General features: G+C 47.5%; 1 protein-coding gene across 1 annotated transcript in view; it reads left to right on the forward strand.

Moving 5' to 3' along the window:
• Positions 1-11,830: 11,830 nt before the first annotated feature.
• LOC142585528 (uncharacterized) overlaps positions 11,831-14,548 on the forward strand; it is a 134,131-nt gene continuing 131,413 nt past the window's right edge. The window contains exon 1 of the mRNA XM_075696337.1: positions 11,831-12,278. Within this exon, the coding sequence (XP_075552452.1) occupies positions 11,858-12,278 (421 nt within the window). The 5' untranslated portion in view covers positions 11,831-11,857. The remainder of the gene's footprint in view (positions 12,279-14,548) is intronic.

Below are 14,548 nucleotides of genomic sequence, written 5' to 3' on the forward strand. Positions count from 1 at the left end.
GAAAAGTATTTTTGCGCTCCGCCCACATCTCAATTGATCGTAGAATTTAACCTGCAACAACTTACTTAAACTTTGAGTCGAACCGGCGCTGCATGTTGTCCTCAAAGTGACCGGGTGGATATTATGTTGGCTCACCACATCTCTCATTCGCATAGCTATAAGACCGGTACTAAACCTAAAAAAAAACATAATAAGAGACAGAAGAAAAAAAGAAAATGCCTGCAGAGTGCTCAGAAAGCCGGAGCTCGGTGTAGTATACGCTAACTATCACCGCTTAACCTCTCCGAAGTATCACACTGTTATTATTACCACCTCTCCTGGCTCTCCAACAGCCCTGCCTGACCTCAGGCAAGAGGAAAGCGATCTCGCTTTCTTTTTTTTTTTTTTTTCAGCAAAGCATCCGACAATACACCTCCGCTGGACGGCTCTAATTGCCAGTTTCCGTTTTCACGGAAAAGAAAGGTTTTCGCACTGGACCTATAACGTAGAGGCCCAAACAGTAAGAGGGCCACCGGCGGAAAGGAGATGCAAGCATAGACATGCACGCCTCACACTCCGTAACACTCCGGTGAGAGCGAGAAATTTAAACAACGATGGAACAAGAAAGGCTGGCTTTCCTGCAAGCTAACGAGCGCTCCTGCGGCTATAGTCCCCGCAGGAACGGCGCACGGGTCCATAGCACTCTCGGGTGAGGCGGCAAACAATGCCGCGCACCGTCTCCTCCCCTCAACCGAACCGAGCAATTAACCCAAACTGGGCAACCCAGACCGGCCGAGCGCGGCGCAAGGCCCACCATCGTTGACCTTGAATCCGAGGAAAAAAGAGAGAAAGAAAGAGGCGATTGCTTTTACCCGGAAAAGCTAGACGAAGCAAGAGGAACGAAAGCGCCCTCAAAAAGCCGCGTAGAGCGTTATTATTATTATTTTTTTTTACCATCCTGCCCTTCCGAGGCAACTGATGCTCGCACACACATAGAAAGAGTGTATAATAGCTTTCGTATGTACCGAAGATTGCGGTATACGCACACATAAGCGCCCGCAAATCTCGTGCCATGGCTTCAAATTTAGCCGAGGCAGGCCTTCTGAGGATCATCCGCAGGCGCTATGTAAGAGTGCAGAAGCGTCGTTCAAGGTTGTATATATACGTTCCACTCTACACGTACACGCAGTGTAATACCCACGTGGAGGGAGCCGCGTTTCAGGGTGGGAGGCTTCGGCCACGCCCCCAGATCTCTCAAGTGGTTTTCACGTCATGATGAAGCACTGAACGCGTTATTAGCACCGTTCTCGTTTTCTTTATGCTCTGCTTTCCCCTCTGTGCTCACTTTACGGGGGTCTCGAGCAGCGAGCATTGGCTTGCGCCACTCCTCGCCCCCCCCCCTCCCATCCCCTCTCTGCGTGGCTGTCTTCGTTATATCCTTTTCATCACGCTTGTCTTCTGTCTTTTTCGAGCGTTTCCATTGCCTGCATGGAGTCGGTGCGCAGACCCGACTCTATACGTAAATGCGATCGCTCCGTGGCTATGGGTCAGCTTGAGGGGCTCCGGATGTTTTTTGGGCGACGTTGATCGATGCGGTTAGGTGAGTGCAAGTTCGTTCTGCGGGCGCGCGGTAGTCGAACTATGTAGTACGCCTCAGAAATCACGAGGATGCCCAAATGGAGAGCGCGAGAGAGAGAAAAAAAGCGATTTAATATTTGCGGCAGCTTCGTAACGCTGAGAGCTGAAGGAGCCTGTATACGCATACCACTGCCATCGTGCGTTCTCCCGTCATCCACATCGCGGGGACCGGCGCATGAGGCGAAGCGAATCTTAAGCTCGAACTCAGCGCTTACGCATAGCTTATAGGTATACTCGCGAATTCTAGCTAACCCGCTGTCTCCGGCGGACATTGAGCTCGTATTTTAACAGCTGTGGCTGTTTTGTGCCTCGAGCAGTTCCGGCCTTGCGGAATTACGTATACCAAAACTATTGCACCCGAGTTTCATCAGGAACCTGCACATAATAATGCAAGTAAGACATTGCACGGATTGATACGGAGCATCTTCTCTTTCGTCGAAACGCGGTGAGGACAGGTTCTTTTTACCAGAGCATAACTCAGGCGCTGAAGTAACCAATTAGGATGGCCAAAAAAGCGTGACGCACACGCGCCCCCACGCACATGGAGGGTAGAGACTTGGCCATGTTGGTAGCCCATGTTTAACATAAGGACAGCTCGAGGAACGGGGACGAACGAAGAAAGACACGCACGACGCGGTGTGCGCGTCCTTCGTTTGTTACCTGTCTGGTATGTTACCAGCCGCAATGGCTCAGTGGCTAAGGCGTTGCGCAGCAGAGCGCCAGGTCGTGGGTTCGATGCTCAGCACGGCGGCCGCATTCCGATGGGCGCGGAATCCAAGAACAATTGTATACCGTGCGTCGGGTGCACGCGAAAGAACCCTCAGGTTGACGAAATTAACCTGGAGTTCCTCCAGTATGTCAAGGGAATTTGGTGCCTCGCAGAGGCGCCGGCTACTGCTGCTTTTCTCCGACGTGCACTAAAATAGGGGAACACTCTGGGAAGAACAAAGCCACAGCAAAGCAGCAGCACTCAAGAACGATGTTTCCCGCGAGTGTAGTTCACCATCTAGGTTCACAAGCTAGAAAACAAGTGCCAACGAATTCCTCGTGAAAGAAAGAAAGAAAGAGGAAAAAAATACATGCACCACCACAATATGCCATACACCACAACATAAGAACTTACAATGAACAATGAACGTAGAAGACCACATCTCTGTGATCTATGTTGCCACAGGGACCACAAGCGTCGATGCACATGTCTGAACAAGTGTAAATACGGATCTAAAGAGTCCAACATCTTCCAAGTTGTATTAAAATTTCAACTGATTTTCCACGATTCTCGTTTACTCAAGAGAATCACAGATACGCGCACTGTCCGTATTTGCAATTTTTCTGTTGGCCACGAACCCAAGAGTTTCTGCCACTACCGCGGCCTTCTATCAAAAATTGGCAGTTATCTTGACAGCTTTTTGCGGCTAGCTGAGCATTCGCCACAATGTTAGGAAAAGTATTCTATTCATATCTTAATCAGATTCTTCACAGGAACAAATGGGGCTATTAGCTTTTCCTATCCGTTATAAGAAGCACTTCGCTAAGGCTGTGCGGAGCCGTAATCTACGTATTAAGGTTTCTATAGCGTGGTTGACCTTGACTGGCAAGAAGAACTTCATAAGTGAATCTATCCTGAATAATGTTGAGCAGTGAACCCCCTTATTAAGCCAAGTATATCTTGTAATTCTGCCGCAGTTACTGTTACCAGTGCAATGCGCATTCCTTTTTGACAAACGAACAAGCAAATTTTCATCTTCCTTTATGTGCCATGCGCGCCAAAGCATTTACAGCATCATTCGCTGCAATTCCCCGATGACTCGTTACCCACTGGAGCACTACTATCTTACTGCTATTCTTTTGCAATGGTGTAAGTCTTTTGTATCTCATATATTAAAACATCATTAGCATGAGCAAAAGCGGACGTTTCTTATGGAGAATAATGACACTTCATAATCACTTGACGCCACGCATTGTCACACATTTACACTGAGCACCAAGATCATATTCAAGTATATATACAGCCGAATCACGCATTGGTAAATGTTTACCACGTGTGCTTGATTCTGGTTTACGGGGAACAAGCCGCTAACAGATGGTCTCAGAGCACTCCTTCAACCACGGCAGAACTTTTGCGCAATTCTCTTCGCAATTAATTTGTTGCGTTCACAAAGGCGGCGCCCATCATAAGCCACTGTGCTGTTTCGGCAAGTTAAACCCCGTAATTTAATTTTAACTTTGATTTGTTGGGCTTACCGCTCCATGCTCCGCAAATTCTTCTATTTCAACAGGAGCTTTATGCAGAACGGTTAGGTCCAGCACTCCGAATGAAAACCTGTACGAAATCAAACAAAAACGCAAAGGTCACAAAAAAAGAAAGAACAAGAAACTAAAGAAATAAAGGAAATGAAGGAAGAAGGAAGAAATGAAAAAGAAACACGTAATGTCTTTTCTTTGTTCGTATTCTCTCTCTCTCTGTTCTTATTTATCTTTTTTGCTTCTGTTATTATTATTCTGCAAATCACGAATAAAGATACAGCGCAAAGGGAAACACTCCGGCAGGGAAGAAATACTGATCAATAACGTTTGCAGACCAAGGGAAACTTGTAATCAATGGGATCGTCCGGCCAGATTTGCTTCCGGTGTGTATCGGTCGGGAAGGCTGCGGCGAAAATGCGAGTCACGTCTGGCCACTTTATGACTATTTTTATACTGTGCGGTGTATCGCCCTTTATCTGTTTATATGTTTACCGCTGACTGTTGCCCTGGAGACGCACAGAAGCGGAGAGGTTGAGAAAGGTCGGGAAAAATGATAAACGCACCACGATCTGTCAGTTAAAAAGCAGCAGGTAATATATAGTGGGTAGCAAACCCACACACATACGCACACGCGCACACAAACACTGCAACGCATGAAGGCACAGGTGCACTACTGCCAGTATTCCGTTACGACCATTAAGTTAGGCAAGGTCGACACCAGACATGACGATAAGACGGAAATGCGGCAGGAAAGCTCATAGACAATCACTTGGGTAATATGATTATGTTTTGGCATTTGAATTTATTTTCGCAGCAAAACCTTGGATTTTATCCCTTTCGCAGCACGTGTGATGTGAGGCAACACAGTGCGAACAAAAGCGTTCAAGCATTCTTTTAATAAACAAACAAACAAACTTACAAACAGATGTTGATGACGGGCTGACTGATTTTTAGGGCTGCAACCACTGTCATCTATATGATTAACTGAATTATCAGGTATTATTTATTTATTTTATTATTCTTATTTCTTTATTTATCCTATAGAATATTATCAATTGAGTGGCCGAGGCACTCTCTACATAATTCTCTACACCATTCACTTCACCAATGTAAAACAGTGTTAGAACAGTGCTGCAAACGCACTGAGCAGTGGCTCGAAGTACGCGAGCTTGAGTTGACTTCAGTGCATGGATTGACTGCATGCGCCTTCCCTCACCAGCATGAACTCTATACATCGTTGCCACTGCCCCATTATCTGTTGTTAGTTTATCCTCCTTTGTGCGTGTACGGTACAGCGAGAAAGATGTAGTTAGCTCTTGTTAACCTCGCTAAGCTTCTTTTCACCTTTGTCACTTAGTCAGAAAAAAAAAAAAGAAAACGTTGAAGTCGTCATACAGTAAAGTGTTTCCACCTAACAACTTTCTACGCTTATACAGGTTGTCCAACTATCATGCACCAAGATTTAAAATTATGTGAGTGCCACGTAGCTAGACAGAACCAAGGTAATGTTGTTTGCTCATATGTTTTTTCCATTCCGCCTAATTACGCAATTATTCTTCATTAATTAATCAACTTCTCAAATATTATATTTGGATGAAAAGTGTCAATGAAAAGATTGAAGAGCAACATGAAAAACTCCCGATAAAGCTTTCCATTGCTCAACACGTGCTGCATAAATGTGTTTTTCCGAGCGTGAAAGAAGCCCGCGAATACACGCAAAGTGCCTCGAGCTGCCAGTTGCGCGGCTGATTTGAGAGTACTCGCGGTCTTCTTTCACGTTCGGAAAAACACCTTTATGTACGAGGGCGAATAAGAAAGCCTTGGCCCCTGTTATTTATTGGCCAAAAGAAGGTACGTACAAGTAATCACAAATACACGTACTATGGTATAGTATACGTACCTTACACTATTTTTCCACATAGCCCCCACACCGGCTCACACATTTGTCCCATCGCAGCACTAAATTTGAGATGCCCCTGTGGAACCACCGTCGGAGTGCTGCCTTGACTTCATCGTTGCACGTAAATCGCTCTCCTGCCAGGAACTTTTTCAGCGCACCGAAAACGATGAAATCATTAGGGGCGAGGTCCGGACTGTATGGTGGGTGGTCCAGACTCTCCCTGTGAAATGACCGGAGCTTGTGAAACACAACCGCCATCTTCAACAAGTGACGGCAGCGCCGTGCCGCGGAGCTACCGGCAGAGAAGGCCGGGCAGGTGCGAGAAAGATTGGGAGTATTTATCTCCAAGCGACGGCAAACGACATTGCCTTGATTCTGTCCAGCTACGTGGCATTTGCATATTTTTAAATCTTGGTGCATGATAGTTGGGACACCCTGTGTATCCGAATCTGTATATGTATGTGAGAGAGGACTGGGGGAGGTAGTTTTCAGTCACTGTAAACGCAAAAGATAATATTGTATGTATATGTACAGCTATAGGGAGTGGGGTGGGTGCGTTCAAAGCGGCTACTAAGACTGTTTCCATTTCTGAAAAAAAAAAAAATAAGAATGCCGCTACTTTAGCGATTATCAATATTGCTTGGCTCCACTCCACTCCCCCTTTCACTTCGCCTACACCCCTGCAAGGCACAAAGGGGAATAGTTATTATCCGCTGCACTCAAGAAAGAACGTACCTGATGGGCGTCTAGCTTTCCGTTTTTAACAAGCACGCTAACGCGCAAACTCGCCGAAAAATTCGAAAAGCAAGAGTTCCGTGCACGTTAATGTAACCAAGCGATTAATCTGCTCTCCCAGTCTCACAACTCAGAGCAACAACTAACAGAGTCAAGGTTTCGCCATCGCACTTGGTGTCAACCCCCCCCCCCCTTCTAAATTTGAATCAGCGGCGCATCACGCAGCACAATCACGCGAGGCTTAACAAGAATGACTATCGGCGTCGCCTGCTGCAGCGTCGCAAGCACGCGCCCATAAACATACGCACAGGCCTTGAGGCGCTGTACGCAACACTCATCGTCGAGAGGATATCGTGCGGACAGAAAAGCGAGCCACGACGTTCGGTCATTGCGGCTCGATCTCGGGGAGCGCTGCTGGACCCGAACCCCGGGCTGCTTTCTTTACGGCTTCCCTCGGAAACCCCGGTCGGTCGCGTCGCGGGTCGTAATTCTCCTTACTCCTTACTTTCTATACTCTGTGTTTGCGCGCGCGCGCGTGTGTGTAGGTGCGCGCGCTTGCGTCATGCTTTCTCTTTGCGCTGTACCGACATCACAGGAGTGGCGCGTGCTCTTGCTTTGGACAATGGCCGCGGTTGCTGTGCGAGGCTGCTTCACTTATTATCTTTTTCGCTTGTTCATTCTCAGGCTCATCGTGTTACTTCGCTCTTAGTCGTGCATTCTCACCCCGTGTTCCTTTTGTTGAGGAATTTGACTCACCTGGGTCTTTTCGTCAATGTTCTTTCCTTCTCCTGGGCCATCCAAGAGCGCGGGGACCAGATGCAGTTGACTCAGAACGGTGGGTTTCAGCTGTTCATAACCGGCACACATGCACTGGTACGCAGCACTAATTTATGCATATGTATGGTGGCATATGCATGGCTAATCGTGATGTACGCATGATGTTTCCTTCTCTCTAAGTGCGTTTTCTTTAGCGACGTATGTATGTTATGCCACGTACGCAATTACAAGCCTAAACAAGAAAGTATACAGTCTACAACCGTTTAATTTAAGTTCCACACACCTGAAACACTCGTGATGGGCACCTTGCGTCGTTCATCGTGTTACTACGGGGCAACGTGAGTCGATGCGTTGACCGTGGCTCAGGTTTCGACTGATAAAAAATACAAACCAAAACCCACTATTAGCCTTGACCTGCGAACCTTAAGTTTTTAATCTCGCTGCAAATTAACACGTCAGAAAAGTGTTATACAGATATAAACTTTTTGTACTCAAGTAAGTAAGGCAAAGTGCTTCAGTCGCAATATATTAACGTTAATTGTGCCATTAGAGTGCGTAGCAAAAAAAAAGAAATAAAAGGAACCAACAGAAACAGACCAAAGGTTGCGCTCCTCTAGTACCAGTTCTCACCCTCATACAAAGGCATTCAGCACGAACTCTGCAACGCAACAACTTCTATAGAAGCGCCAAGAAAACGCTCGAAGTATTCCTTAAATCTGTAGGCCTTAAATGACTTTGTCCACTTTGATATCCCTACAAGTAAGAAGTCGGATGAGGGAGTGAAACAAAAAAGGAAAACATGAGCACAGATCAATCACGTGCGCTATACATAAGAGACAGCGTATTCATAGCGGGTACTCATGTTTGTCGACTTCAGGTATTGAGGAAGAGATCGGGTGACTTTATGGGAGTATAAGTTGTGAGGCCAGGTTATCATGCAGGACCTTTGATTCGGTAAAAGGCCGAACATGCACACACTTCTATTCAGGGAAGTCAGTATATTTATCTACCTCCCTCCTGTAAGACAGTAACAAATGCGCACTGAGTTTGACTGATTCCATGGCCCTGCTTTCTACCGATGTGCGAGAAACTTAAGCTGAGTATACATATAGATGATCTCTCTCATATATCCTAATTCAGGAAATTTACTTGATTATTTAATTTTGCCTTTGTCTTCCCAATAGCGACACCAAATTGGATAGCGTGGCTCACCGATTACGAATTCACTTCTTAACACTGCCTTTGACTTCGCTGTTTGACGAGAATTGTGACGTGCCCAGGAGTGATCATGGACAGTGGATGAACACGGAATGCCGCTTAAACCAACGTTTCGACAAGGGAAGTTGTCTTCTTCAGTGCAACAACAGCTTCATCCAGCGTCCATCTTCCAGTGAACTTCTTTATCCTTTGAACATGGGCAGATTATATTTGCGAAGATACACGATAGTTGCTATCCTTATACACATATAAGGCTACTCTCTTCTCAGCAGGGCCTGTGCGCTTGACGTTCGTTAGCTGTCACCGATAAAAAAAGAAATCAAATTCTGGGGTTTTATGCGTGCCAAAACCACGATGATATTTATAAGGCACACGGCAGTGGCGAACTGCTGAATATTTTTGAACACGTACACCTAAATCTATGAGCACACCAGTGTTTTATTTTTTTCATTTCGCCCCCAACGAAATTCAGACGTCGGGGCCGGCAGTCGAACCTACAACCTTTTGCTTAACAGGTCTACGCCATAGGCGCTAAGTCACCATGCACAGCAAGTGTCACCAACATGCTACAGATGTACTTCCTTTTGATCGTCTATGCAGAAGTATAAAATATAATCCTCGCTATAACGAAATAATCTATAAACAGAATGTGATGAACTGCTTTGTAAGTGATATTTCGTTAAAAAAAAATTCGCTTAAAGGAGCGATAGTTACGTGGGAAGTGCACCCCAACAGCCCGTAGAGCATGAAGCATGGGTCACGCTCGACAGTGGACAAACGACAGTACGCGGGATTCTCCTGACGGCCGTGCCTAATCTTTCACTTAACATCGTGTGACACAGTCATAGCCTTTAATGGTTGCCACCGGGTAGAAAAACACGAAACATATCAAAATGTCACCGTCTATGCGCTGCATAGTATATGGTTCCGTGCTGATTTCCCGTTGCGCATATCGTACGAAGCGGTTTTCCGCGCCCGTTCACTTCAAATATTTGCGTGTAAAATGTGCGCGTTGAAGTTGGGTCCATAAAAATTTCGAATAAAGCGGCATGTAAATTAAAGCGATACTGTTATTGGTCGGTGCACTGTATGTGTCGCTTCCCGACGAACCTTGCTTTCGACGGTTATGCGTGCTTACTTCATTCCCGGCGTTCATCCGGGCATGGCATTGGGCGATGGCACATTAGACGAGAAGGTTTCGACACGTCCTGTGTTCATGCGTCATGACAGAAGCAACGTCAACATTAAAGACGGGCTGTGACAGCTTTATACTTGATTCTTCCTAGGTTACTCATCCCACCGACCCAACCTATGGCCACGGAAATGTGGCATACTGCGACCACGCAACTTTCCAGGTTTGGAGGTGCAGGGAGCTTATTGCATATGACGAAAGGAATCTGTTTTCTGTTGTATTTATTTATGACGCCATCTTCCGCGACTGAAGTCGTTGTATTCATAATTTCCTTTGTTGGTTATAATTCAATTCACACAGACAAGGGCGCCATTTCTAATACCAGCCCTTGCAGAGATTTGCTAACTGCTTATCTTGAGTTATCACTGACGATAGCATTCGTAATGAACACGACCAAGTTCATAGCGTATTGAGTGCCGGATGAACCGAAGCCGCTCACACCGGCAATTAATGCGCTAACAAATCGGGTGCCGTGCAGAGTAGAGCGAATGAAAGAAAAATATCATAGTTTGGCCATAAAGGCGAAGCAATGAATGCGACAGCAACATTTTATAATATTACACGAAGATTCCTGCATGGCTGTAGTGGCAGTATGAATTGAAGTAAACGTAAGCTGATTACGTAACGACGAGCTGTTGTGTTAGGGGTCCTCTCTTTGAATAATGCCATCGGACAATTGCACTTATGTTTATTAATTAAAGCCGACGTCTTTCTTAGCGACTTTGTCACCACTCTTCTGTATATCGGGTGTGTTTCGAACCTCTTTCCAGGGCCGATACCGGAGGTAGTGCATAGCCGCGCCAGTAAAATTACATCACCTTTTTTTGTTTGAGCTCTGTTATTGTTTCGCGCGTTTAATATCTAAGGCTGAAAAGATTTCAGAGGAAAGACATGCGCTGTCGGTGGTTTCTTTCATGACATTTGTTTGTGGGCTGCCATTCTCAAGATGCGAAGGAATAATTTTGTAAAGAATCTAAGACCTGTTATGGGCAACTTCAGAGATAGAATGGTGCTGCAATACAATCCTCATATACCGCATGTCATAGAGCATAGCATGTCATATAGCATGCATATACCACATATATACAGAGCCTCACGACGAAGCCAACCACAAAAATTCGCTTGGAGTGTCCATATATTTACTATCAGAATAAAATGAGGAACGCTGTTGCAGGCAAGCTGCCATAACAAGTGTCGAAGCGGTTCTCGAACTGAAAGCATTCACTGCGCAGCGCAGCCGAAGTGAGAGCTTCCTTGCGGCCAACCAAGATAGCGCCGAAGAAGCAGCGATAGAAAATAAAAACGAAATGAAAACGTCAGAAAGGAAAAGAGAGCAGCACACCGGTGTAGGGGGGTGGGAGTAGAAGAAGGTTGGCGGCTGCTGGGCGCAAGGAGAAGAAACGAAGCACGCGCCGCCCGCCACCGCCAACGACCGGTAGCGACCGAGGAAAACGCGCCGAGCTAGCGCAGCAGCAGCAAGCGGCGGCTGCGGCGACCGCGTGCGTTCTCCGCCGCCGCTACCGTCGGCGAGGGAAGCGGCCTCCCAGTGCGGCCGGAGCGGCGCAGAGCCGGCCTCTCCGGCTGCGGCGGCCGCCCGCGCGCCCCGACCGCTCCTCCTCCGGGCGAGCTTCCCCGCCAACCAGCGCGGTTTTGCACGTCAGCCCCCTCGCGCGCGCGCGCCCGCGTCGCCCGCTGCGGCAAGCCCCGCACACCCACACGCCGCTCGCGGCGCGTCACGCACGCACACACAACGCAACAGGCGCTCGCGCGCTCGCGCCGCCGCCGTCGCTTCCAGCGCTGCCCGCACCGCGGCGCGCACTATTTCTCCTCTCTCATTTTCTCTTACTTCTAGGCGGTGATGGAGGAAGAGGGAGGAAGTGAGGTGGTTCATGCTTTTCCTCGATTCTTTCCCCGCAAAGGAGGAGAGCAGCGTCGTTAACGCGTAAAACCTGGAAGAGGAGGCAGTGGTGGGCGAGAGGTCGCGGGTGGCCGCGAAGAGGAGGGAAGTGGTGGTGGTGGCGGGGAGGCGCGCGATGCGAGGGGTGAGAGAGGAGGAAGCCAAGGCGGTGCGGCGGCGGTGCGGTCTGGCAGACGGCCGATTCGGGCAGAGCCCGCAAACCTCAGAAGGGCGGCGAGTGCGCGTGCGCGTGCGCTGGTCCGGGCAGCGTTCAATGCATCTGCCGGCGGCAGCGGCCGACCAGGGCAGCAAGCAGCAGCCGCCGCGTGAACAGCAGACGACGACGACGACGCACCGCGAGTCGTCCTCGCATCGGCGTCGCAGGATGGCCGAAATGGTGCTGCCCGGTGAACGGGCCCTTACCCAGGTGCTGGCAGAGCACCCGGGCGAACTGATGCGTACGGGAAGCCCCAACTTGGTGTGCTCGGTGCTTCCCAGCCACTGGCGCTCCAACAAGACGCTACCGGTGGCGTTCAAGGTGGTCACCCTCGGGGACGTTTGCGACGGGACCCTGGTCACGCTGCGTGCGGGAAACGATGAAAACTACTGCGCCGAACTGAGGAACGCTTCGGCCGTTGTCAAGAATCAAGTGGCCAAGTTTAACGACCTCAGGTTCGTCGGCAGGAGTGGAAGAGGTGAGTTCTGGTGCTCCAGTTTCCTTCACTCCCTCCTGATCCTCCGTCGCTCCCGATAAGCACGTGCGGGGTAAAGTGGGGACAAAGCCTGGAGACGTTGCCCGAACAGTTGGGTCAGGGATGACGCGATGACATCAAGCGGGGGAAAGAAAGAAGTGTTTGAGGACAGGCAAGCTTTAACTGCTTGCTACTAGCAATTGTTTGCTTGATCATGTGATCGATCATTATAGTGTCGTTCGCAGAAAAAAAATCCATGGTCATTGGCTCGTTGTACTGCTCTATTTCTTGCGGTTTAGGATGTCGCAGCTGTTATTACGCGCAAATGCATTCCAGTGTCCGCTCCAAGACCATTCAGGTAGCACACGCGCTATTCGCCACTGCCGCCTGCTACGTCTTCTGACGTGCGACAAACACAACTATGCACTGAAGCTACAATAGAGTTCCATATCTCCTGTTAGTCGCACTTATACATAATGTTGGGAACGTTCCCGAGCATATGTTGAACCTTTTCATAGTTGGACAGCCTGCTGTGGCGATTTTTTTCCGATTCATTCTAAATTTGCACGAGTGCTATATTAAAAGACTTGGCTTCGCACGAAAACTCCACAGGAGTCACAAACGTGCGCTCGATGTCAGGGGATATGTCTTCGCTCGCTAGGCTTTCGCCAGGAAACTTTCCGCGAGCAATGCACGTTTAATTTTATGGTAAACCAACATCTGGTGCGACAGAAGTTCGGTGATCGATCGTTGAAATGTGAGAAGCGTGTCATACTAAAGGAGCAGCTTTCGGTTTGCAACAGATTATCGTGATACGGCTGTGCTGGAAAGACAACGGCACACAACTATTTATTGTCATGCTTGGTGGCAGATACGCTCCTGCCAAAAAGGAGTCCTTGGTCACGATCAGCAGAACGCGCCTCGTTCGCAATATAGCACTTGCATATGACGCAGCAAGAAAATTATCACTCCTTTCGTAGACGGTGTGGATGGAACTGAGATGCTCTTCGTGGTTGTCTAGCACTGACGCAAAGTTTAGGTTAGTTATACTATATATGCTAGCATATAAAATTTTTGCATTTTCGAAAACTGGTCGCTATCGAAGGAAGTTCACCCGCGGATTTGAGCTCTAAATACAATATTCGCCGCAAGGGTCCAATCCATGGAAAGTTATTGATGTTTGTGTGCACCCGCTTCTCGAACGGTTCGCTAGCTACATTTCAACACGCAGAGTGAGTACCGCGCATATTGTGTTGTGTCGTGGCCGAAGTCGATTTGCTACCAAGCTGTCCACTATGGCGCTTTACCGTGAAGTAAGCGCTGATGGCAGTTTTAGTTGCGCTAGAATTTCGGTATGAGAAAAAACGTATCTTTATTGTTTCTTTAATGCGCGGATGCATTGGTTTTTCATTGAGTACATATGCTGTTCTGCGTGACATTAGTTGTAGCTGTTTATTAATTAGCCCACGTTACTGCATTGCTTTAGGCGAAAGTAAGGAAACAGCACGTATGTCATAGACATGAATCATGCATGTGCGATATGCCCCTTCGCGTATGACATTGCATTAATGTTGCTGCCAATATTTCTTAACAGTGCCATTATGGAGTCGTACGGCAGTGTAAATATCTACTATAGCAAAGCAATGTACCACTAGAGGCAAGTTTGACAATGGTAGCAGGTCTACAAAATTTCAACAGGGAATGTCTTTGCTCATGGGTACTCAGTGAGTTCAGACGCAATTTTGAAATTCACCTGTTATCAGAGATGCAAAGCTATTGCTTAGGTGCTGAACATTACGGGAATAATTATGTGCCATAGGTCTGATACTTAATCAACAAATCAAGTGAAACATCGGCTCACACTTCATAACTTAGTTTTGCCTGAATTCTGATTGAACGTTCTTTGGCATACTTATTTGTACTGAATGCTGCTGTTTCCTCTGTAGGAACATCACTTACCAGCTCTCTGCAGTTGAAATGAGACGGCAATAGTGGAGAAGTAATTATTGGCTAGTTATCGGTTAGGCCTTGATTGTCACAACCCATAAGTGTAGATGCAGTTAAAGACAGCACGTACAGACCATACAAAGTATATATTGTCCTGTTGTACCTCATGTCAGGAACACCCACAAGGTATACATTTAGAAACTGTTTAATATCGTGTATATCATCGTGTTATGTATGGCGGCATAGGACGACGTTAACTTCTCCTGGTTCTTTATGTTTTTCAAGCACTCCTGCCAAAAATACAACTGTCTTTGATTGGGGACATT

Source organism: Dermacentor variabilis, chromosome 6 (genome assembly GCF_050947875.1).
Source record: "Dermacentor variabilis isolate Ectoservices chromosome 6, ASM5094787v1, whole genome shotgun sequence".
Taxonomy (NCBI): Eukaryota; Metazoa; Arthropoda; class Arachnida; order Ixodida; family Ixodidae; genus Dermacentor; species Dermacentor variabilis.